Genomic DNA, 23,581 nt, shown 5'->3' on the forward strand with positions numbered 1-23,581 from the left:
TGGGTGGGGAGAACCATCCTGCCTTGTACCAGGGACACGGGTCCTGGCTCCGTGAATGAACAGAAACTGAGAGAAAAGAGCTGATGATGAGTGAATGGAGGAGCCTAGTGAGGCACCGTTTACTCCTCAGTGGAGCAGTGTTGGTGGCTCCAACAGCTCTCTTTCGGAAGGATTTGGGACCGCATCCTGATCGGAAAGCGCTTGAAGCACTTTCTGAAAGAGAGGCAAGGACACACGTGAAACTAGAAGAAGGAAAGTGAGAGGAGAAAGGGCTGCAGAGAGGAGCAAGCCCCTTCCGTCCCCTTAATGGTCCTGCCAGTGCACGGGTTACCTCTCATTGCGTTTAATACCATCTGTTGTTTTTGTGTTGTGAAATATTTTCCTTGATTAAATTATGTTGCGCTGTTTTCGAAAGACAGCGTATTCAAGCAGGTGTCACTTGTGTTTCTTGCAGGCAACTATGGTCCTGAGCTCCGCACACTTCTGGTTGGGATTATTTCTGGTTCCTACTGCCTGTTTGATTGAAGATGTGGCGTGGAGAGCGTAAGTGTAAAAGTGAAGCGGGGACCCCACGTCTGGCTTTTCTGTCCCTAGAATTGTCTTTCCCATGAGCCCTGCTACAGGGTATGAGAATGACAGGAATTCGGGAGAAAGGGGTCTCCTGCCACGTGCCAGAAATGAAAAAAAGGTTTTTTTTTGTTTAACGTGTGCTTCATCTTGATATGAAAATATAGACAACCATAGCAATAGGAAAATCGGCGGGGCCTGGCGGCGCATAGCTCTAGTCTGAGGCTGCAGTGAGCTATGGTCGTGCCACTATACTCCAGCCTGGGCCACAAAGCAAGACCCTGCCTCTAAATAAAAAGAAACAGAAAGAAAAGAAAAAAGTACAGACACAAAAGAGCCGTGGGAGAAACTGTGAAGATCAATAGGGAAGTTGCTTGTAAGGCAGAGTTTCTAAGTACACACCCATTCCATCCAATTGAGAAAGTACGACTCAAAACTCATCTCTCTTCATATCATAAACTCAGTGCTAAACATGGCCTGGCTTCACCTCCCGTGCTTAGAGGGAAGCTATGTATAGGTGAGTCGTTTAAAATTACAAGAACGAAGTATTCTTCATTTTTCCAAACAATTCAGAGTAGGAATGCTTTCAATAAAACTCTTCCAGAGCGAGCTCACAGGTCTATGAGGAAACCGGTCACAAAGATGGCACTATCATGTACGTTAAATAGGAAATCATTCATGTTCAATTTTGCTTTTATGTTTTAAAATATGTCATTTTCAAGATACCTTCTTACAATGTAGAAGAAGCCACTAAGTTCCAAGGTCATGTCAATTTTAATTTCATCCATGAGCAAAAGGAGGGGCTACTCCAGATGAAATGGGACTGAGTTTTGGTTTGGTTTGACCCAGTTTCTCCTACAAATGGGTGCCAACTTCTCTGCAAACTGAGACTCCGAGCTCGGCTTTACTTCGGGCAAAACACAATTATTTGGGGGCTCTGAGATAGAGAAGTGAGACTTCAATCCACACCTTCCAGGAACAGACGTCAGATTTCATTCTCAGCCCTCCGTTCCTCCCACACTCAATGAGAATTTTTCTTGCCTGACAGTTAAGGATGGCTTTTAAAAAAGTCTTCCTTTTGTCATTATCTTCACAACCGATGATACCTCATGCAGACCTAGATAGAGGGGGAAAGAGTATTATAACATGGATTTTCTTTTTTCTTTTTTTCCTGTTCATTAAGTTCTTTTAACTGTTAGAAAAATTAATTCTCATTTCTTAAATCCTTTGATTTACCATTACTTCCATTTTATTTCGTAAAACCATGTTCTGCAAATAGCAGAATCAGAATCCTCGGAAATGAAAAGACTACTGCCAGAAAAAAATATTTTCTTGATCTAATAGATGTACCGTAAGAAAATATTAGTTGTGGCCGGGCGCAGTGGCTCACACCTGTAATCCCAATGCTTTGGGAGACCGAGACGGGTGGATCACAGGGTCAAGCGGTTAAGACCATCCTGGCCAACATGGAGAAACCCCATCTCTACTAAAAATACAAAAATTAGCTGGGCGTGGTGGTACGCGCCTCTAGTCCCAGTTACTCGGGAGAGTGAGACAGGAGAATCGCTTGAACCGGGGAGGAGGAGTTTGCAGTGAGCTGAGATCATGCCACTGCACTCCAGCCTGCCAACAGAGCAAGACTCCATCTCGGAAAAAAAAAAGAAAAGAAAGAAAATATTAGTTCTGTTATTTTGCTCTTCCAACCAATAGGCCCAATTGTGGCACAATCTATTCCCTTGCTGAATTTGTTCGAAATCTTTGTTTTGCAAAGATAAGTCAGTTCTAGATAAATGGAGAATAGTCTTGGCCACATCAGCTGGCCTTTTCTATTTACAGTGATTGAAAACTAGTAACATGATTATAAATTAGTTTATTTTAATTCAGCTATGTCAAATTAGTGTTATTAAAAAATTCTATTGAGACTGTATATTTGCCGAAGACTTTAGCAATAGTCTCTTCCATCTGAAAGAGAATGTTTATACATGACAAAGTATCTGTGCCTCTTTGTCCGTTTTCTGGTTCTTTTCCAGTGCGTTCTGAGTAATCATTCCCTGTCACCACAAAGCAAATTATCTGTTCCCTCAAACAGGACTTGATTTTGGTTTCCCCTGGCACTATAAAATTAGCACCATTTACATTTTAACAAGGATAAATCAAATGACACTACTCCCAGCTTCACCATATGGAAAGAGTAAAAGTCACTCCGTTTCCAAGGAGCTTGCCAGCTGGGTCAGAGAATAAACCCGGGCTCTGCAGTGAAGGTGCTGGAGGGGCAAGCAGGGGAGGCTGAGGGCCATCCCTCTGCAGCAGGAGCTCTCGGCCACCCAGCACCTGGCACCATGGGCCCAGAACTCAGCTTTTCCTGGGAGCCAACAGCATCTCAGCTCTGGGCTGAGCCAGAAAGGCCCCTGCTGAATTCCAGAGGTGCTTTCTAAAATGGATTTGTGTCTTGTTTTATTTAGGGGAGCAGGGAAAATAGCGTATATTGGCTGTCAGCTGGAATATTTGCCCAAAGCACATAGATGCTCAATTTGTAACATCTATTTAATATCTAAACTACCCTCACCCCTCTCCTCAAAAACAGGACATTTTTCAGTTTATTGGCGCATTTTCCCTCTGATTGTGAGGCCCATATTATGTCTCGTATTATTCTGCAAACCCGAAATGCTTGTTTTTGAGGCAAGTAAATTCGGAGGCCTCTCGCAAAAAGAGAAAGCCTATTGTGAATCACTTACCTCTGAGAAGGCTACAGTGCTTCGTGGAGATTTCTCTTTCTGAATTGCAGCTTTAGAAAACGCTGTTGGCTGCTTCTTACCATGCGCTGAACAAAAATATTAATCCTGCTTGTCCCCAACCACCCATCATCGGATTTGAGTTGTCAGGTATCTACCGAGGCACGATATCTGTGATGCGCCTTGGGGTTCCCAGAAGGGGTGTGCCTTCGTGAGTGGGCACAGGGGCAGCTGTGATGGCAGTACGTGGTGATGCTGGGAGAGCTTCCACTGGGGTGCTGCAGGCCTCTCATCTTGCCTTGGGCCCATCTTCAGGATGTTTTGTTTTGTTCTGAACTTTGGTGGTTATCACTCTCTTTTGAAAGGGCTTTTAGGCCGGGCGCAGTGACTCACACCTGTTATCCCAGCACTTTGGGAGACTGAGGTGGGCAGATCACCTGGGGTCAGGAGTTCAAGACCAGCCCGGCCAACATGGTGAAACCCTGTCTCTACAAAAATACGAAAATTAGCTGGGCATGGTGGCGGGCGCCTGTAGTCCCAGCTACTCGGGAGGCTGAGGCAGGAGAATGGCGTGAGCCTGGGAGGCGGAGCTTGCAGTGAGCTGAGATCCGGCCACTGCACTCCAGCCTGGGCGACAGAGCGAGACTCCGTCTCAAAGGAAAAAAAAGGTTTTTAAATTCCAGCCCAACGCAGGCCTGCCTTTTCAAGTATATTTCTGTGAGCACTGAAGAAAGTGAGTTGCTCCATCTTTCTACATTTTCCCCATTTCTTTGTCCAGTTTCTCGCTTCCATTTCAGGACCTGAGCTGTTAAGAGTAAGAAAAGAGAACCAGAATGAGGTAATTCAATCACTTTTTCCATGAGGTCTGTCGACTTTCTGGATGAAGATCCGTTATTAGACTATCTTAAGTCAGATTTGGCATGCCATAAAATGCCTACACTATTATCCTGCTAACCAAAATTTTCATATGGGACAAAACTAACCTACCTTTTATTAAAATAATTGATTGATTATATGTGATACCTGGCTAATGAGTATTTTTATTAGAAGCATGAAGTTTAAATTGCCCAGAACTATTTTAATATCCCTTTGCTTATATTCATCCAAAATGTTTACTGACGACAGCATGCTGAGGTAAGCTGCCATGTACCCACTGTCATCTAGGTGACATTTGTTAGTCTTGCTTTATAAAAATGATATAAGCTCAAGGCCACTGAACACAGAGGAACGCATTTCCTTTTATCTAGCTGTATCTCCTGTATTTTACCGTACATCAGCAATATAGTCCCCAATTCCAGAATGACTTCATTTCCTTATTATAATCCCAGATAGGCAGTTAAATGGAAATAAGGGGTAATGAGCAATTTCTATATACAAATGGGCCTTGATTTCTTTTAACTTTCTGACTTACCTAATTTCTTTTGCAGCACGTTATATTTACGCTTCCATCCACATTTAGAATTAAACATTTCCTTTTGACTTGCTATTCTTGCATACAAAAGAAGAGTCCAGGGAAAGAGTTTCAGAAAAAAAAAAAAAAAGGATGGAAAGTTCAAGATCCTAAAACAATCTATTTCTTTTAAAAGTCTCTGAGAACCTGGAGACACCCTTAGGTATATCTGAAAACTCACAGACAACCCTCACACTCACGAGTCAGTAGCCAGCACCCCAACTCTGTCTCTTCTGTGCTCATCCAGCCTCTCGATGTGGGGTTAGATGACGCAAGCCTGGGCCACTAGGCAATAAGCCATTTACAGATAAGGGGCTTACTCTGTCACAGCTGCTGCTCAGAACACGCCAAACTCCAGCTCCTGGTGAGACCTAAGTGACATGCCAGTGGCTAATGCTTAACAACTGACTTTATAACCTATACGTATTAATTTTAGACCCCTCACACGTAGCCTTTAGACGGGAGATTTTAGAATCAGTTTTTCTAATTCAGGCGTTATTAGATAAAGGTGCTTGAGAACAGGGTTTTAAATTGCCAGCATCCCTTTACTCAGGTGCTATTAAATACACGCAGAAAGAGAAGTTGCATCATCCCCAGCATTGCAATTTAGTGTTTTCCAATAGCGACAAAGTTCGCAGGCTAGCTCACAGGGGCTAGCCTGGCGGAAATAGTATCAAATTGCTGAGTAACTCTTGAATATGGGCGCAGTTTCATCCCCTGAGAGCACACACAATGCCGGGGAGCACTGAGATGCTCAGACCATTGCCCTCTAAGGCCGTGTTTTGATTGAGTGAAAACCGGCAGCTTCCACAGTGGGTTGGATTCTGACCTAAGCTGTAGGTTCCCAGTGCCCACCCTTCCTATTCCAGCCTCCCACTTAGGAACCCCATTTCCTCCCAGCCCGGGAAATAACAATGGGGTCTGTTCTACCCCTGTGCAGGGGAAAGGGGAGAGGGAGGATGATGGTGGAGAGAGGGATCCTGGAAGAACCAGCCATGCTGCTCATAGTAACCGGGCTGTTCTAGGACCCATGCAAGCCCATGGCTCAGGGCAGGCGGGGCAGGCACTTGGTGGCCTTGTTGTCAGTCTAACCCCAGAAGCCCGTGAGATAAAAGACCACTTTCGGGGCCCCACATATTACATAATAATGAACAGGGTACATTTTAACATCGTTTTTGACTCTCCTTTCTAGCAAACTGTTAGATGTTTGCTCATTTATTGTTTAAATTAAAATTCCACAGGCTCTGCTTTGAACTGCAGTATTTTATCAATCCTGAGTCTCGGGACACTGTTTGATGGAATTAAGGCATTCTGTGTTAAAGCCTGTGTGGCTTTCCGTTGTTTACTTTGGGGGAAAGGATGTCAGGGGCAGAGACAGTGTCAGTGCTAATACTCCATTATAGATTAACTCGGAGTGTCGGGAGATGGCTCACGTTATCTCAACAGGCTTTCTCTCCTTGAAGGTGGAGGGTGGGTGAGGTGGCCCAGGATTCTGCAGGAAGAGCCCACATCTTCGGAATGTTCCCACGGCACTGTTTTCATTTCTGGGCAAAGGTGCTCAGTTTTTGTTCTCATTCTATCTTTCTAGTACCTCGCAGGATCCTCACATGTATTTATATTGGAATTAAGCTGATGCAAAGCTTTTCAATCTGGTGTGTTACTAGATTATGAGTCTTTTCCCTTTACGGTTTTTCCCTCTTACATAACCTGTATCTTGTTAAATGTCTTTTCACCTCGACTGTTTCCAACTAGCAGCTAGATTGTTTCCAACTAGTAGCTCAATTTGAGCTTTGTTTAGTTTCCATTTTATGAAGATTCTGAGATCAGCCAGTTATTGTGAGGTATTCATCTCAGTTTCATCAGTAAAAGAGTAGCGGGAACTCTTCCTACCATTCAAGAAGAGTGGGCTGTCCAGGCCGCGGGTTGTTTCACACGTTGTATTAATGCCACTGAGGCCTGCGTGTGTGGACTGCAGTGGTGAGTTGTTGCCAGAGGAAGATGGGAAACCTGTACTCGGGATTTGTGTTGACTCCACATTTGAAGCCGATGGTTTTGCATCCAGACTATGCACTCTAGCATCCTAGGCCCCGTGGCTGCCGTGGCAGTGGCTCTTTTCACACTAAAGAGGGCGGGAGGAAACTCGCTAACCCCTGGGATCTCTGACTGTAGTTGGGGTCCTTGGACCAGGCAGCCAGTGCCTGTTCACTGAGGTGAGGGTTTAAAGTGTCTTCTGAGTTTTCAGTTCCTGCCAAGAAATGCTTTAGAGGCAGACCCAGGGTCTTCGTGAACCCCACCCGGTCTTTGAGCGGCTGGGCTCCTCGGCAGACTTCCAGTTCTTTGCCGGGTGGGGGTGACTGTTGACGTGCATGATCCAGGTCTGGTCTGCGGCACTCAGGATGCCTCCGGGCTGTGGAGATGGAACCCGGGCCATGCATGGAGACTGTGAATGCTCCGCCACTTCCCGAGCCTCCGCCTCCACCAAAGGGCATTTGGCTATGGCCTGAGAGGGGAACGGCCTGTCTTTCCCAGCTGCGTCGAGTCTCTATGCCATGTTCTTTTTGTCTTTTCCTCTCAATACAGAGCCAAGCACACCTGCAAAAAGACATTGCTGGAGGAGGTGCAGGAGCTGGAAACCAAGTCTCGAGTCCTGGGAAAAGCGGTGCTGCGGGATAGCAATGGAAAGAGGTGGGGAAACTCCGTCCCTGTCCGCACAGAACCCATGTTCTCCCGGCCCTTTTCCCTTCTTCCTTCCTGTATTTCTTTTTCTCATCTTGGTTTTCGATGGGAGCACAGTATGCTCAGGTTTAAGAATTTTGGTTATTCTCAGATTTAAATCACAGTCTCTCAGTGACCACATGAAACCTAAATCTCTGGAAGTCTCCAGGTAAGACTGGGGGTTTTACTAGGGTTACAGGTGAACGAAACAACCCATGTGCAGAAAGTCGACGTTGTGGCCGATTATCTCAAGGTGGAAGAGTCCAGGGTTGGCAGTATTACCACTGAGGAGTTAAAGCCAGGCCTTTGGATTTCAAACCCAAGGATCGTACCCAAGCATGAGTATGTACGGTGAAGGTTTGCGTGTGAAATAATGCACGTTGTTATTCATGTAAACCTTGTCACATTCCACTTCAGCAGATCTACATGGGGGAGTAGTTTTTAGTGTTAACGTTTTCTGCTGGGGGTGAAAGGAATCGTGTGAACTCCTGGAACTGACACTGCTGCTTGCTCGCCTAATTCCTCCTGAACGCGAGCCTGCCCTTCCCCACAAGGAACAGATGGGCCTGAGCATAGTTTTTGTTTCATCACAAGATGTTAAAATGTTGTTAGAGTGCACTGTGTTAAAATCTACGTACCATCAAGGGAAATTTCTCTGGGCCTAAGAACAATTTGCAGGGTACTTGAAAGCCATTGTTCTATTAAGGACATGGAATATCTATAACATTCTGAGTACAACTCTCCTATAAATGCTTTGAAGGAAATCAGTAACTAACTGTTAATGAAACAAACATCAAGAAATCAAATACTTACAGAGATCCTCACTTTGTGTTTTGCTTTATATTGTGTTTATTTGCACCATCTTTTAGAGCAATGAAGACAAAGCAATTTTTTTGGTTAAAGAAAGAGAATGCAAACATTTTGAGAGGCTTTCAAAATACAACTTCGAACAGATTTTAGGAAAGGGATGATGGCATAGAGTTGAAGTTGTGGTTTTGTATTTATTTATGAGTTACTTTTTAGTCAGTTTATCCAGCATTCATTTTATAGCAGCTATGCTAGTCCACTTCTGGTCCTAAATCTCTGTGGTCTCTCCATTTTCTATAGAATGAAGTTCAGAATTCTAGGCAGACAAGTTCAGAACAATACCCTGTGTGAACCTGACTTCACGCCTTTGCTTGTGCTCTGTCCACAGTCTGAAGTGCGCTCACATTTCTTTCTGTCACTGTCTTTTTCACATATTCAGGAGTCAGGGACATCAGTCTTGTTGACATCAGTCAACAGGACGAAAAGCACTGTCTTCCATAAGCTTAAGTTTGTGAATACATAGGGATGGGGGCTGATTTTACCGCAGATGTACATGTAACCACTATGCGTGGTTGAGGCTTGTTCAGGGCTGTTCTATCCGTCAGACAGCCGAGGCATAGGGCTCAGAACCTGTTCGAGTTTCAGGGACCTACCATGCTCTTTGAGACTTGGAAAAAAAAAATACATTGATAGGCTCCAAAAATTAGGGAGCAGGAAATTAATTTCATTTCTGCATAATGAAATTAATAAATATTTAAAACCCTGTAAAATGCATATCCCTCTTAACCGTTAAGTTTAGTAAGCACAGTAAGTTTATTATACTTAGAAATAACTTGCAGGCTCTCTCATATCTCAAGTTACACAATGATTGCTCAGGGGGCGCAAGTCATTTCTAAATAAAATGAGAATTTCAGAGCAAAATTCTCAAACTCCTTTCAAACATTTTACAGGAAAACATTACATACAATGTGGTGTGAGAATGTGCTTTAGCGTGTTTGTTGTGATGTGAGGAGGGGTCATCTGGCTGGAGCAATCGAGAAAGGCTTCATGTTGGAGATGGACGAACAACAGGCCTTTGAGGATGGGAGGGTCTTGAATGGACAGAACTGCCGAGAATCTGATTTGGACAGAGGGAGTGGCACATGCCAAGGCTCAGGTCCAACACTGTGTGCAGGGACCAACCACCCAGTTTGGAGGGCCACGTGCATTGTGCAGAGATACGGAACGTGCGTTTGAATTCTGGCTTTGCAACCTACCGGTGAGGCCTTGTGCAGGATATTTCATATGTTGAGATTGTCTCTTCATCTGTCATAGAAGAAGGCTAATATTTTCTTTGGGGGATTAGGGTTCGTGAAACATGTACAATGCAGCATATTACCTGACCCATCTCGGGTGCGTAAAAGGTCAACTGCTCGTCTTCACTTTGGCAGGAGAGTTATGAGCTGTCAGCCTTGAATTGTATTGACGGGAGTCGTGGGCTGTCAGCCTTGAAAGAGTGTGTGAGCCCATTTTTGCTTGTTGTTGATCAAACGAATGTTATTTTTACAATTCACTGATCCTGTTCAAAATTCACTTTTAAACGTTCAAATGGATATCAGAAAATAGGAGTTTAAATGTGGCTTCCTACCTTCTACATTTAAAAGTCTTATTTTCTGGTTCCTTGTAAATGTCACTTTGTAGTTCATGTGATGGTGTGTGAGTGTGTGCGTGTGCACACGTGCGTGGGTGGGTCTGCATGCTCCCACTTGGTTGCACCATTTCCTTTTCTTCTATCCCAGCATCTTACTTTACCCTGGAATTCCTAGCCAGAACATAGTTTGGGGACTCCGCAGCTCATCCTCCTCAGTAACCCCCTCCCATCTGTTTTTCTCACTTCTAATTGCTCACAGATTTTCTGGGTGGTCCATCTGCAAACTAAATAATGGTGGCGTGCCGCTCTCTGCACGGAGACTGTGCTGTCCTGCTTGGCCTCCTGAGCTGCCTCACAATTGTTCTTTTACCACCTTTGCTTTCTTCTTTCACACCTGCTTAGATTCCTGAGGGGTGGAGGGCAGAGACTTCTTCTCCAGCTCTGTCCTCCCTTCTAAAGATCTTATAGACCCCGCCTCTGAGGGGTCCTGAGTGTTTTTGTCTCTTCTCACCCCTTCCTGTTCCTTCTTTCCTACCCTCATCTGATCTGTCAGCTGATTTGTGTATCTCTCTAGCTGTTACCCGCACAGGAAGCTCTGTCAATATTTGCTGACTGACTGGCTGGCAATACCAAAGTCTAGTGCGGTGGTAGTGAGGAAAGGACGGTGACTTTAGCGCCAGATGAGCTGACACACTGGTGCCTGGTGTGTCAGCTCGTGTGTCACATGTGCACAAAGTGGCCACAGAGAGATGCTGTCAGTCACCGGGCCTCCAGGGAGGGACAGTTTATCTCATTGCTTAAGAGTACAGCTAACGTAGACTCACACATGGAGAGGCATTTGTGATGTAAGATTAGCAAATCCTATCCTTGCAAAGATGCACAGGCCAGGAGCCCGTCCTCCCTGAAGCCCGCCGTCTCTCCTGCCTTCCTGTGCCAGCCAAGCCGGGGCACCCCTGGGGGTCCTCAGCATCCCTAACCCCAGGGGCTTACTCAGCTCAGTCCTGACAGCATTGCTTAGGGCCCCTTAAGGGACATTCTGCCAGGTTCTGAAACCCAGGTCCAAGTCACTGGCAAATGTTCTAGCAGTTTTTCTTAGGAATGTAATCACAGGAAGTAGAACAAAAAAAGTCTTTCTGCATTAATCTTTTTAGAAAACCCTCTTGTGCCAAATTCACAATTACAATTTTGAAATTGTAGCCAGGGATTCTAAGTTTCTCTCTGCGCCTTGTATTCATTCAATAAAATATTTTCATCTAACATGTTGTTGAACTTGTCTAAGCCCCATACGTTTATACTATTTTGATAAAGTTAAATTGTCATGAACACACTTCTGCACTTTCTCATTAATAAATCTTGTCTCCCAGAATCAGCCTGTGGAATTGATACTTTAATAAGCCTGTTCTCATGAAGAAGCAGATAATGAGAAAGGGTGAGATGAGGGAATTAGATATCCAAAAGCAGAGTGAAGAAAGTGCTTTAGGGAGTAAATAAAAATGTGTGTCTTCATTTTAGTTTGTTCTTCTTGAAGGACTGTTTTTCACGATGTAGTGTTTGTGCACCTCATAGACACTGGACACATGTGACGATTTGGGTTGATCCGAATACCTTTTCCCAAACTCTTCCCAGTTATCCCTACCCGGGGAAGCAGGAAGCCCCCTGTACCGCACAAGAAATAGTCTGCCCTGCATATCGTTATTCTGAGTGTCTCAACAACGAGGAGCTAAATGGAAGAAAATTCCTTGTCTTTAATGTCTTGGTAATATCTTTCCCTTCTTTATTCCTGAAGTGTAAGCCATGCAAATGTCTTTCCTGGTGAAAGAAAATCTATCTTTGGCCACTCACCTTTACAGATACAACATAAACCGATGACGGCAGGTAAGATGACAGACTTTTGTTCCTTAATGTATTTTGGAGTGAGATAAGCGGTTGCCCTGTAATATTTTAGGTACAATGGCAAGCAAGAAGGAAAAGGGGGGGAATATATTTGTTGAAAACATCTAGTTTTTGAGGTATGTGTAGCCTGAATAAACAAGGAGAGCTTGTTCTATTTCTAGATCGCCTTTCACTGCCTTCATCCCAGTTGGTGGGAGTGGGGTGGGAGTGGGGTGGGAGTGGGGTGAGAGTGGCGTGGGGTGGGCCCAGGGCTGGTTTTCTCCACTGTCAAGGGCAAACAGACCCAGCTGCTGCCCCTGCCTTCGCCAGGAAGGCGGTGGATTATCTTCCCCTTAAGTGCCTTCCCTGGGTGCAGCTTACACTGTGACTCTGGTGAAGGTAGCTGTGTGGCTGGTCTTAAACCTTCTGGCGAGAGCCATCGCCTCGTCTCCCCTCAGTTTTGTGTTCTGTGAACATGTGTGCGTGGCCCTGTGACCCAGGGTAATCTGGACGGCCCATCACCGCCAGGGAATTCAGGAGGGAAACCTGACTCTCTCCTCCGCCCAGGCGCCGCGGCCGCTTGCTCTGCGGCTTCCATTTCATCCAGGCTGCCTCTAAACAGACAGGGCCCTGGTCACAGCCTTGGACAGGTGGCCAGGGATCCTAATGGAGCTCTCTCTGCCGAAGAATAAGGGACGGAGCCTGAAGCACAGCAGCAGGATTTCAAACAAACCCAAGATTGTTCCTCCACTGCAGGCAGTGCTCTCGAGTGCTCCTTTGAAAACCAGTCGTATGAAAGAAACTAAACAACACAAACTCCCCAATGCATTCTGAGTGAGTACTCAACTCAGAAATACCTGCCATGCTTTGATCTTTAACGGAAATCCTTTGATCTTTAAAACAGCATTGCGAAAGCTGTTTGGAATCATCACACCTCTAAGTCAAAACCAGTCCCACTGCCAGGCTGAGCGTGCCGCTGAGCCAGCCTGAGGCAGGAGGGACGCTGGCCTTTTGCATGGGACTACGACGTTGCCTGCTTTAGGACGTTGTCACTTTAGGAAATCGGTTTTCTCACAGTACTGGCCGTTGGCAGTGCACGTGTGGTGCGTCTTCCTTTTGCTTTCGCCCCACCTCTCCCACGCTTTCCTCCTAAAATACCTATTGTTGACTTTTTGCTAGCCAAAAGGATAGGAAATGAGGGCATCATTTCAGCAAACCTCTCCAGGCCAGGTGGCAAATGTCTGCTTCCAGCACCTGGTGGAGATTTATTTTCCTTCCAGCTGCATTTTTTCCACGACTCTGTCATGAAGCAGAGAAACGAGTGCAGACGGTGAAGACGGACGACCTGAGCTGGGCTCTAGCTTAGCTGTGTGGCCTTGGCTGGGTTATTCACTTCTCTGAACTTCAGTTTTCTCATCATACATTTGCTTGGAGGTTTAAATAAATAATGCAGATTAGGGTCAGGCGCGGTGGCTCACGCCTGTAATCCCAGCACTTCGGGAGCCCGAGACCGGCGGATCACAAGGTCAGGAGATCGAGACCATCCTGGCTAACACGGTGAAACCCCGTCTCTACTAAAAAATACAAAAAACTAGCCAGGCAAGGTGGCGGGCGCCTGTAGTCCCAGCTACTCGGGAGGCTGAGGCAGGAGAATGGCGTGAACCTGGGAGGCGGAGCTTGCAGTGAGCTGAGATCCGGCCACTGCACTCCAGCCTGGGCGACAGAGCGAGACTCCGTTTCAAAATAAATAAATAAATAATGCAGATTAAATCTATAGCATATGTAGATGTTCAGGAAGCGTCCCCTAACTGAAAAGCTGCATAACAAGTACATTTCACTGGCCATGTTCACCATCTAACATGTGAGCCTGGGGAAGATGCCAATACAGCAGGCTCTCCGAGTTGCCTCATCGGGGTGCGCCCCCGAGTCTGAGGTAAAAGGGAGAATCTAACAGAATCCCAGGCACATGGGAGCGGTGTGGACAATCGGTCATGGTGAATGTTGGATGGGGGCTTGGGGGAAACTCTAGTGAGTTCTGAATCTTGTGGTCTCCTCAAGACAGCCTTTGGATTACGGCTTCAAGGAGCTCCTCTTTGTGAAGAGGACAGTGTACCCAGCCCAGGCTGTCCCTTCTGCCCCAAGGTCTCCGGCCGGCCTGCCCTGTCCATCTGAGCTGCCGTCTGTCGGTACCGTCTATGCCGGCTGTCACCACTCCTCCCAAGAACCAGCCCTTCCTGCAGCGTCTCCTGCTCCATCGGGATGAATTGTTCCCACACTGCAGACTCCCTCTTGGTGTCCGCACTGTCCCCTCGTGTCCTGAGCATCCCTGGGTGCCAGGTCTCGATGTCTTCCCAGCATCTGTGCAGTTATCCCCCCGGTCCCCTGCTGTGGTGCCCATCCCTCTTCACCCACCGTCCCACAGCTGAGGACATCCTTTGTGAAGCGCAGCTTCATCATGCCACCTTCTGCCCTCAGCCCACCACCTGCTGAGCCAGTGCAGACCAGAGCCACAGTGATTTCCACCTCTGCTTCTCTTCTGACGTGTACGACCTTCAGCCTCCACCTCCCCTGTCCTCCCCGCACTGTGCCCTTCTGTGGTTGACGCTACCCTTGGCCCTTCTTGATTGACTGGTTTTATGTGACAGTGTCGCACTCTGTCCCAAGCACTGGACCACGCGTGGGCTACTCAGGGGCAGCAGGACAGGCCTTGTCCTGGGAACAAATGCCGTCCACCTCAGGACACACTCTCTGATGTCACCAGCTTCCCTGCTGTGCTGATGGCAGCCTGGGCTTCCCTTAAAACACTCATTTTGCAAGTTTTATTTTCATTATTCAAATATTCAAGCATATACAGTGGTAGGGAGATGAGCACAATAAGGTCTTATGAAATCATTGCCCAGATCCAATCATTATCAAGATTCTGCTTCATCTCGCCCCTTCTGCTCAGAGCCTTTCTTTCCAGAAACATAAAGCGAATCCCAGGCATCACGACAGTCCACCTACGCTTTAGGGGGCATCTCTAAACATTCCACGAGACTTTATAACATATGTGATACACAACATGCTTGTTCATGTTATTAAATGTGAAAGTCCAGTCCCCATGCTCACATCTAACAAGTGAATAATAATTCCTTGGTGTCAAACACCCAGTCCATAAAAAGACTCTCTGGATGCCTCAGCCCTGCCTTTTTAGGATTGGTTGATTGGTGTTAGGATCTGGACAAGGTTCACACATAACATTTGGTTTCTGTGTTCCTCAAGTTCCTCCGAATCTGGGGAACCTTCTCTTGTTTTTTTGTTTTGTTTTTAAGATACAGGCCCCCATTAGGTTGCCCAAGCTGGGCTTGAGTTCCTGGACTTGCTCCATCTTCCTGCCTCAGCCTCCCAAGTAGCTGGGATTACAGGGAAGTGCCACCATGCCGAGACCTGTCTTCCTGGTTTTTAATGCCATGGATTTATTCATTATGCTCCACTTTAGTTTTTTTTTTTAATCATAACACTGATCCCCACATGCAGCAAATGAAAGTTTCCTCATGTGCAGAAAAGGTGATGAGGACTCAGAGAGAGGGAGTCACGTCTGCTCATTGTCCTCATTGTCACCCAACTAAAGAGAGGCAAACCGGCATCTTCTTACTTCAGGCCTCTTTCCACCAAGCCAAGACATGGAGAGCCACCCAAATGCTTGCATTTGCAATTACGTCTTTATTAGAGAGACTGGAAAGCCACGGAGCCCCCAGACAGACCAGGAGGGATGCTTACCTTCTGGCAGGGTCTGATGAAAAGGGTCACAGTCTGCTGGCTGATGAAGCTTCGTGCAGAGTCCAAGGAAGCTAGAGAATTGTAGTTGCACGTTGTTGACTTTTAGATCCCTACATGTAGGAAGAACATGGACCAAGCAGGGAAATCATATCCCCCCCTCCACAAGAAATGCTGAAGCCAAACCAGTGGACAAATTCAGAGCAAATACAGGGAAAGGAGTGCGTGAAAGAGGCTCATTTTGTTTGTTTGTTTGTTTGTTTGAGATGGAGTCTCGCTCTATTGCCCAGGCTGGAGTGCAGTGGCGCGACCTTGGCTCACGCAACCTCTGCCTCCCGGGTTCAAGCAATTCTGTGCCTCAGCCTCCTGAGTAGCTGAGATTACAGTTGCCCACCACCACGCCCAGCTAATTTTTGTATTTTTAGTAGAGACGGGGTTTCACCTTCTTGGCCAGGCTGGTCTTGAACTCCTGACCTTGTGATCCCCCTCCCCACCCCAGCCTCCCAGAGTGCTAGGATTCAAGGCTTGAACTACGGCTCCCAGCCGCGGCTCACATTTTGATATGGCTCAGAAAAGAGAAGCCTTGCTAAAGAAGCCAATTTCCACCCACAATCACCTTCATGGAGCCTAGTATGGTCTATGAAAGAAATTAATTGAATGCATTTAATCTTGTAGAGCAAAGAACCTTGGGCAAAGCCTAATGCCGCAAACATTTTAGTTGAGACAACAGCAAGAGTTCTTAGGAGAACAGCTGGAGAGCCAAGGACGCTCCCAGGCAAAGCCAGTTGAAGCTCTCGCCTTGCTGACAAATACTCGCGACAGGTCAGGAAATGCATTAGTGGAACAAAGGGAGTGAATGGGGCAGGAAATTACCGAAAGGCTGCCCGCATGACCCAGCCGGGCTTCTGGGGACTGTTTGCATCCACAGGAAGGAGAGGAGGAGGAAAATAAACTCTTCAGAAAGTAAAACACCTCATTAGCATTTAGTTAATGCCTAAGCTGCCTGTGTCAACTAAAAATAATTGATTCTCTGTTATTTTAAGAATGTTAAATTCCAAGAGCCTATTGTTGTTGTTGTTCTTATGGACCGATGTTTAATAATGAGAAATTTTTAAAATTAAATACCAGATGTTGTTTATTATTAAGCTTCTTGTTCAGCTTTAAAACGGTGCTGCAGCTGAAATCTAATCAGGAGCTTAGCTGCTTGCTCAGTGCTGTGACGAAGAAGTGCAGCATCTTTAGGAAATGCCTGGAGAGAAAATGGGAAGAAGTGTCCTCGTGAGGGAGGGAGGTAAGCCTGGAGGAACCATCGGTGTTAGTGGTTTGCTGGTAACACAGCCTCAGGCTGTATTTCCACGATGACTTGAGTACATTTCCTTTTTTGAATTATGACTTAAATTAGTTCCATGTCAACTTTCTCTATTTGCCAACAAGACTTTTCTTCAAGAACCATTTTTACTGATGAATTTATTGTCCGCTCCGAACAAAACTAGTGTGGACAGCTCGCTGTTTCCCTTTTTAAGTGGTAAGGAAATATTTTAAATCTCTTTTGGGGGAAGATAGTTTTATTTAACCCACTTGAGCAGCAACAGAAACATTTAAAGGTAGATTTGCAAAAAAAAAAAAAAAAAAATTGCCATTGTATAGGTCGCGTAATTTGAATAGTGACATTATACATTCCAGGCAGGGATTAGTTCTTCAGGAGGTTCTGGGATCTCTTTGCTAATCGCTTTTCTCCTGCGTTATCAGTGAGTTGTTTGCTTTTCCCTCTGGCTTCCCGTTTTGCCTACCTCCAACTGTGACTGATCTCTGAGAGTAAGACATTCCAGCCTGAAAACAAACAGGCAGGTTCACCCAATCTGAAACTGAGTTACAATTTAGATGTTATCTGAGAATAACCGGATTCTACTGTTCATTTCTTGACTAACCTCTCCCTAAGTTCTGACAAAGGCGTAGAGAAGAAGTGTAGACTCCCAGGCACCCCAGCATTCAGGGTTAAAATGACTTTGTAGTGCATCTGAGAGAACTGCTGGATTCCCGGGACGTCCTGGACTGTTAGAGGGGGAAAGAAGCCTGGGGAGAAATGCTGGGTGTTTTCCATTCATATTTGATGGCTGCTTTTGCACACTACAGCACACAGCATGTCCTCCCAGGCCCCTGACGTGGTCTCTGTGGTAAGGTACACTAGTTCTGTGTCTAGAGCCAGCCCTTGGAAAGCCAGTCAAGGTCCCGTTAGATCACGGGTGAATGACATCATTGACCTTGTGGTTGAGAGGAACGTGGAGAATATGTAAAAGTTATCACTAAGAGATGGTCATTGTAGCAGGAATCACTGCATTTAGCAATAGATGTGTTGGATTTTTGGAGACATTTCTCTATTAACAGGAGCAGGAAAAAAAAATTATTCTTGGGTTTAAAAAAACCTGGCATGGGTCTCAGGCTGGTGTCCCTAAGAGGAAATTCTGTAGACCAGGACACGTGATTGACTGTCACACAGCCTGGATTGTTAGTGATTCAGTGAGTCCCAGTTAAGTCTTCCTTTTCTAATAGGGCAGTGATAATATGATTATTCAGTGTTTATTCTCTTTCTCTGGCAATTAGGATTGGCTCAAGGCCCCTTAGGTGGTGGTAATTGGGACTTCACAGTCACTAATGAGTAAACATGTTGGCCTCATAGCAAATAGAACCAGTGATTGGCCTAATGTGGGGCGAGTCGTTTATGTATCCATGCAACTGACATTTATTAAAAACGGAGGAAGTGCCAGGCCGGACCCCGGCCTAGAATAAGAGAGGGAATTCCTACTGCGTTAGGGCTCACCTGGTAGTGGGAGACAGTGAGTGGTGGCTCTTAGGAGGAAAATGAAGCAGACGACATAATGGGCAGTGAATGGCTGGGCTGGAGCAGTCAGGGAAGCCTCCTAAGATGACAGTGTCAGGGAAGAAAAAAGTAATGTCTTTTCCTCATGCATTACAAGGCTCATGGCTGACACTTCTGTAACAACAGAGTAATCAGAGAAAAGCATAACAGACTGACTTGTCAAAGTTTTATGCGACATGGGAGCCTTCAGAAGTGAAGACCCAAAGACCCAGGGAAAAACGTATGTATTTTTATGCCAATGAAAAACGGACAGTCATGCAAAAAGGTGATTGGACAAAAAGGGGGTAATTTATCAAGCGTGGGGAACTCAGCAAGACCTGTCTGTTGGCACTGCGGGCCTCTCTGTGCAGCCCTCTTTCCCGCTCGGGGTGGGGCAGGACCGCTCCGGAACGCAGACCTCCTCTCAGGGAAGCTCCTTCATGACCATGCTTCCCACTGAAGGGTAGGGAGGGTCAGAGCAACCCTCTTGCTTCTGAGGCCCTCTCAGTCTCCTTCAGTTCACAGTGCTCAGGATCATGTTTTCCGAGCCATGACAATCTTTAAACTGAGACCTAAACAGGCACTCAACCAAGAGGAGGTCTGGGGAAGGAACGTTCCAGGCCCCAAAATTTGATAGGAAGGCCTGCAGGGGGAGTGGGAGAGACGCTCGGTGTGACCAGTGCCTGGGAAATGCATGACAAAGTCATCTAAGAGATCTAAGAGGCAGCAGGAGCCAGATCACACGGGCGTTTGTGAGCAAGGGCATTGAATTGTAGCCACCGGGAAACATTTCCGTGGGAGGAGTTTAAGCAAGGAACATACATGACACGAATTTTTAGAATGTGTGATTGCCATACCACTTAAAAGCCATAGAATCCCGTTCTCAGATTTAAAAACTGAGTAAAATCTCTAGCCAGGCACAGTGGCACGCACCTGTATTCCCAGCTGCTCAAGAGGCTGAGGCAGGAGGATCACCTGAGTCCAGGAGTTTGAGGCTGCGGTGAACCGTGATTACACCTGTGAACAGCCACTGCACTCCAGCCTGGGCAACACAGCAAGACCTGGTTTCTAAAAATAAAAAGTTAAGTAAAACCTCAATACTGTATATAAAACATACACAAAATATTTATTAGGATGAATTTGTGATGTGTGTTCAAGTTAAGACATTTATTGTTTTAAAATCAATTAGCGTTAGCAATGAGGTGATTTTTCAAAAGGATAAAAATTAGAAGTGAGTGTTAGGGAAGACAGTTTCCCTTATATCATCTCTGTATTTAGTTTACTTTTGCTTTGTTTTGGGTTGTGTTGAGAAAAGCCTTGAGGGATAAAGATTAGTTGCCGAGTTTGTGTTTTCATAGTTTGCCTTGTGACCTCAGACTTTCTCATTTTTGTTCTTGATTATATTTAACTGTTGCTTAAATATACAAGTCATATAAAGAAAGAACCAACAGTTTGTGTACATGCTCTCTCTGAAATCAAAATAGCCTCATGTGATGATTGTTCTCTTCTTATGTGACTGACTTATGCAGACAGGAACATGGATCAGGTAATATACTTTGTGAGAATAAGCTAGTTGCCAGTATTATTTTATGTGAGCGGACACGTAAGAATGCTTGTTTGAAAAATAGCAATATGTAATTACAATTACTAATTACTAATCAGTGACCTATTTGTAAGACCAAAAATAAGAACCTTTATTTAATCTGAGATCCTGACAGAAGCAAGTTAACTTGAAAACATCTGTGGATTTCAATATATTAAGATTTTATGTGTATTATATGAAACAATTCATATGTTCTTATACTAATTAAATATGTTTTAAAAATATTCAATGTATGAAAAATGCACTTTAAAAACCAGTGGCTGGCCGGGCGCGGTGGCTCAAGCCTGTAATCCCAGCACTTTGGGAGGCCGAGACGGGCGGATCACGAGGTCAGGAGATCGAGACCATCCTGGCGAACACGGTGAAACCCCGTCTCTACTAAAAAATACAAAAAACTAGCCGGGCGAGGCGGCGGGCGCCTGTAGTCCCAGCTACTCGGGAGGCTGAGGCAGGAGGAATGGCGCAAACCCGGGGAGGCGGGCGGGAGCTTGCAGTGAGCTTTGAGATCCGCCACTGCACTCCAGCCCGGCGCATAGAGCCAGACTCCGTCTCAAAAATAAAAACCAGTGGCTGAAAGAATAGTAAACAGCACTGTAACCCTAAAAGCTTGCATTAACTTTATATTTTAATTTAGTCACAACATCCAGATGCATACATTCCTCAAAAAAATGTGAGGTCTTTATTAAGAATAGACAGTTTTGAGAGAGTAAGGCACATTTAATTATTTAATATTATACATTTACTTTTGGAACATAAAATGAGGAATTTAAAATGTTAATGATTTTAAGGGTATAATTTAAGAGTTTTACATGTCCTCACTGAATTTACTGATAAATACAACTTTTCATTACTAGTGGAATCAAAAATTTTTAGTTCTCCCATATCTATTTTTTTGGCTGGTTCATCAGAAATACCCAAAGATCTTAGATGGGAGAAATTTTAGATTCTTAAGATATTTCTAGAATGATGGTGGTTTTGTTTCTCAAAGCATTGATCTGTCGCCCAGACCTTTTGCCCTTTTTGCTCTGTCTCACCTATTCAAAAAGCACTTGCTTTTTAAAAAAGAACTGAGGACAGGAACCGGCTGAATACACTTTTGTCATATGGAACTTTGGGCTTATTGTCTAAGCTATCATCTTTTCACCATCCTCACAAATCTGTTGAAAACTGAAGACTTGTCCAAGTTGTCACAGACAGGAGACAAATTCCTTTTGCATGTTCCCAATTTATGCATAGTGCCTTTCACATGATGCAGAAGATTGCAGACATGAAAGCACTCAAAAGCAAAGAGACACCGGGGCTGGGTCGGACACAAGCTTGCTGCCATGTTGCTGGACAAATTGGTTGTACAAATTGGTTGTACTCTGTGATCAAACATCTAAAGATATTCTGTACATTGGAGTATTTGAGACACAATGACATTTCAAAATAAAATCCAAGTGAGCTTTTGTATTTGATAACCCGGAGAAATGCAGTGGCCACACATTTCTGCTCCATTTTGGCCTCTGCTTCTTGGACCCATACACTATGTGATTGCAGTGCGGCCAGCTGGAGATAACACTTCTGCTGTGTCCTCGAGGTTTTTCACTTTAGTTTCTTTGATATTTGGAAATGGAAATACACCTATGCCCTCAAAAACAATTTATTAATCTTTGTAACTGTACAGTTTTGCAAGGAATATCTACAAAGTGCACCGTTTGATTCCGGGTACATAAATTTCTTTCTATGGATCTTCAGGCAATTCTTCCATTAGGCATAGCAGACAGCCTCATCTATGTGCCTCAGATTCTCTGTTCTTTTTGTTCCGTATAGGATGTCTTTTTCTTCTTCCTTTTTATGTAATATTCTCAAAGGATATAACCACATCATTCCATCAAGTTTACTTCATGGTTTGTGTCAATGTATTATTCTTGCATTTGCTTCTTTATAACACAGCGGTTTATACCATGCGTAGGTTTCATGTTTTCTGACTTTAGTTCTTTCGTAGCTGTTAGAGTGAGTCCAACTTATGACATCATTAGCAATGTTGTGTAGGCTCTGGGATGCACCTTCTGTGTGTTTGCTTTGATTTTCTGTGCTGCCTTCATGACAGTGTCCCCAGAAAATAATTTTACATTCCTAAAAACTGATATATATTCAGCAACATTTCTCATTCACTTACACGATGAAGAACAACAGCAAAAGAAAATGAAGTTACAACAGCAAATGAAAAACCAGATTATACAGTTAGCAGTAGAGTTTGTATTTGTTCCCCCAAAACTTTGTTCGCCCACCTGAGAGCAGCACAGAACATAATGCACCCGTTTTTGTCTTCTACAAACCATTACCCATTGACATTCTAATCCTTAAAAAAAAATCACACATAAGACCTGCTGAGCGAGTAGCATTATAAGTTTTTTTAAATGCCTGTGAGTAGGCATATCCTATTGTAGAGAATCATGTTCTAAAAGTAGATTTCCTTTAGAGAACTTTGGTGAGTTTTCTTCTTAATCTTCAGGGGTCAACTTGGATCAAACTAGGGCTTCTGAGAATTTTCCAGGCATGGTTCCTCCTGTAGTTGTTAACTTAAAGATGTATTTATTGTCATCCTTTATGGCGATGCAAATCCAGGCAAAAGCATGTATCAAACCCTTACGATTTGCCAGAGGTCAAGCTAAGCAGTGAAGAAACAGAGAAACAGTAAGGTAATGATGACAAATGGTAGACACAGGATGAGAACACAATGTGAAAAGCATTTTAATAAAGCGATGAGTGACATTCCAGAGAGCCCAGGGAAGATTAGAATTACAGAGCAGGTAGTGAAGCAGGGGACGAGAATGACACAGCTGATGTAAAGAGTTATCTGGAGCTGGGGTGCAGTGGCTCACACCTGTCATCCAAGCACTTTGGGAGGCCGAGGCAGGAGAAAGACTTGAGGCCAGGAGTTCAAGACTAGCCTAGACAACATAAGGAGACCCCCATCTCTACAAAAGTTTTTTAGAAAATTAGCCAGGTGTGGTGGTGCGTGCCTGTGGTCCCAGTTACTTAAGAGGCTGAGGCATGGGGATCGTTTGAGCCCAGGAGTTCCAGGCTGCAGTGAGCCATGATCACACCACTGCACTCCAGCCTTGGTGACAGAGCAAGAAACCATCTCAGAAAAAAAGAAAAAAAAAAGTTATCTGGGAATAATGAAAAGTTTGGTATGATGAGGCTGAGAGTCCAGAAAGGTGCTAAGAGGGTAGGTTGGGGCTGGGCCTGGTGGCTCATGCATATAATCCCAGCACTTTGGGAGACGAAGGCAGTCAGATCACTTGAGGTCAGGAGTTCAAGACCAGCCTGGTCAACATGGTGAAGCTCTGCCTCTACTAAAAATACAAAAATTAGCCAAGTGTGGTGGCACACACCTGTAATCCCAGCTACTTGGGAGGCTGAGGCACAAAAATTGCTTGACCCGGGAGGTGGAGCCTGGCCAACAGAGTGAGACTCCATCTCAAAAACAAAAAGAGGTTAGGTTGGATAAGTAAGTGAAGGCCAAATCATAAGACCTGTGATGAAGTTGGGGCTGTATTCTGTAAGCCACGAAGAGTCATCAAAAGCCTCACTTGTAAGAACT

The 23,581-nt window shown here is 45.0% G+C and overlaps 1 protein-coding gene across 1 annotated transcript in view; it reads left to right on the forward strand.

The window, feature by feature from the left end:
• ATP8A2 (ATPase phospholipid transporting 8A2) overlaps positions 1-23,581 on the forward strand; it is a 642,805-nt gene that overhangs the window by 583,827 nt on the left and 35,397 nt on the right. Inside the window, exons 34-35 of the mRNA XM_031655775.1 lie at positions 455-543; positions 7,330-7,434. Coding sequence (XP_031511635.1) covers positions 455-543; positions 7,330-7,434 — 194 coding nt within the window. The remainder of the gene's footprint in view (positions 1-454; positions 544-7,329; positions 7,435-23,581) is intronic.

Source organism: Papio anubis, chromosome 15 (assembly GCF_008728515.1).
Source record: "Papio anubis isolate 15944 chromosome 15, Panubis1.0, whole genome shotgun sequence".
In the NCBI taxonomy this organism is placed as follows: Eukaryota; Metazoa; Chordata; class Mammalia; order Primates; family Cercopithecidae; genus Papio; species Papio anubis.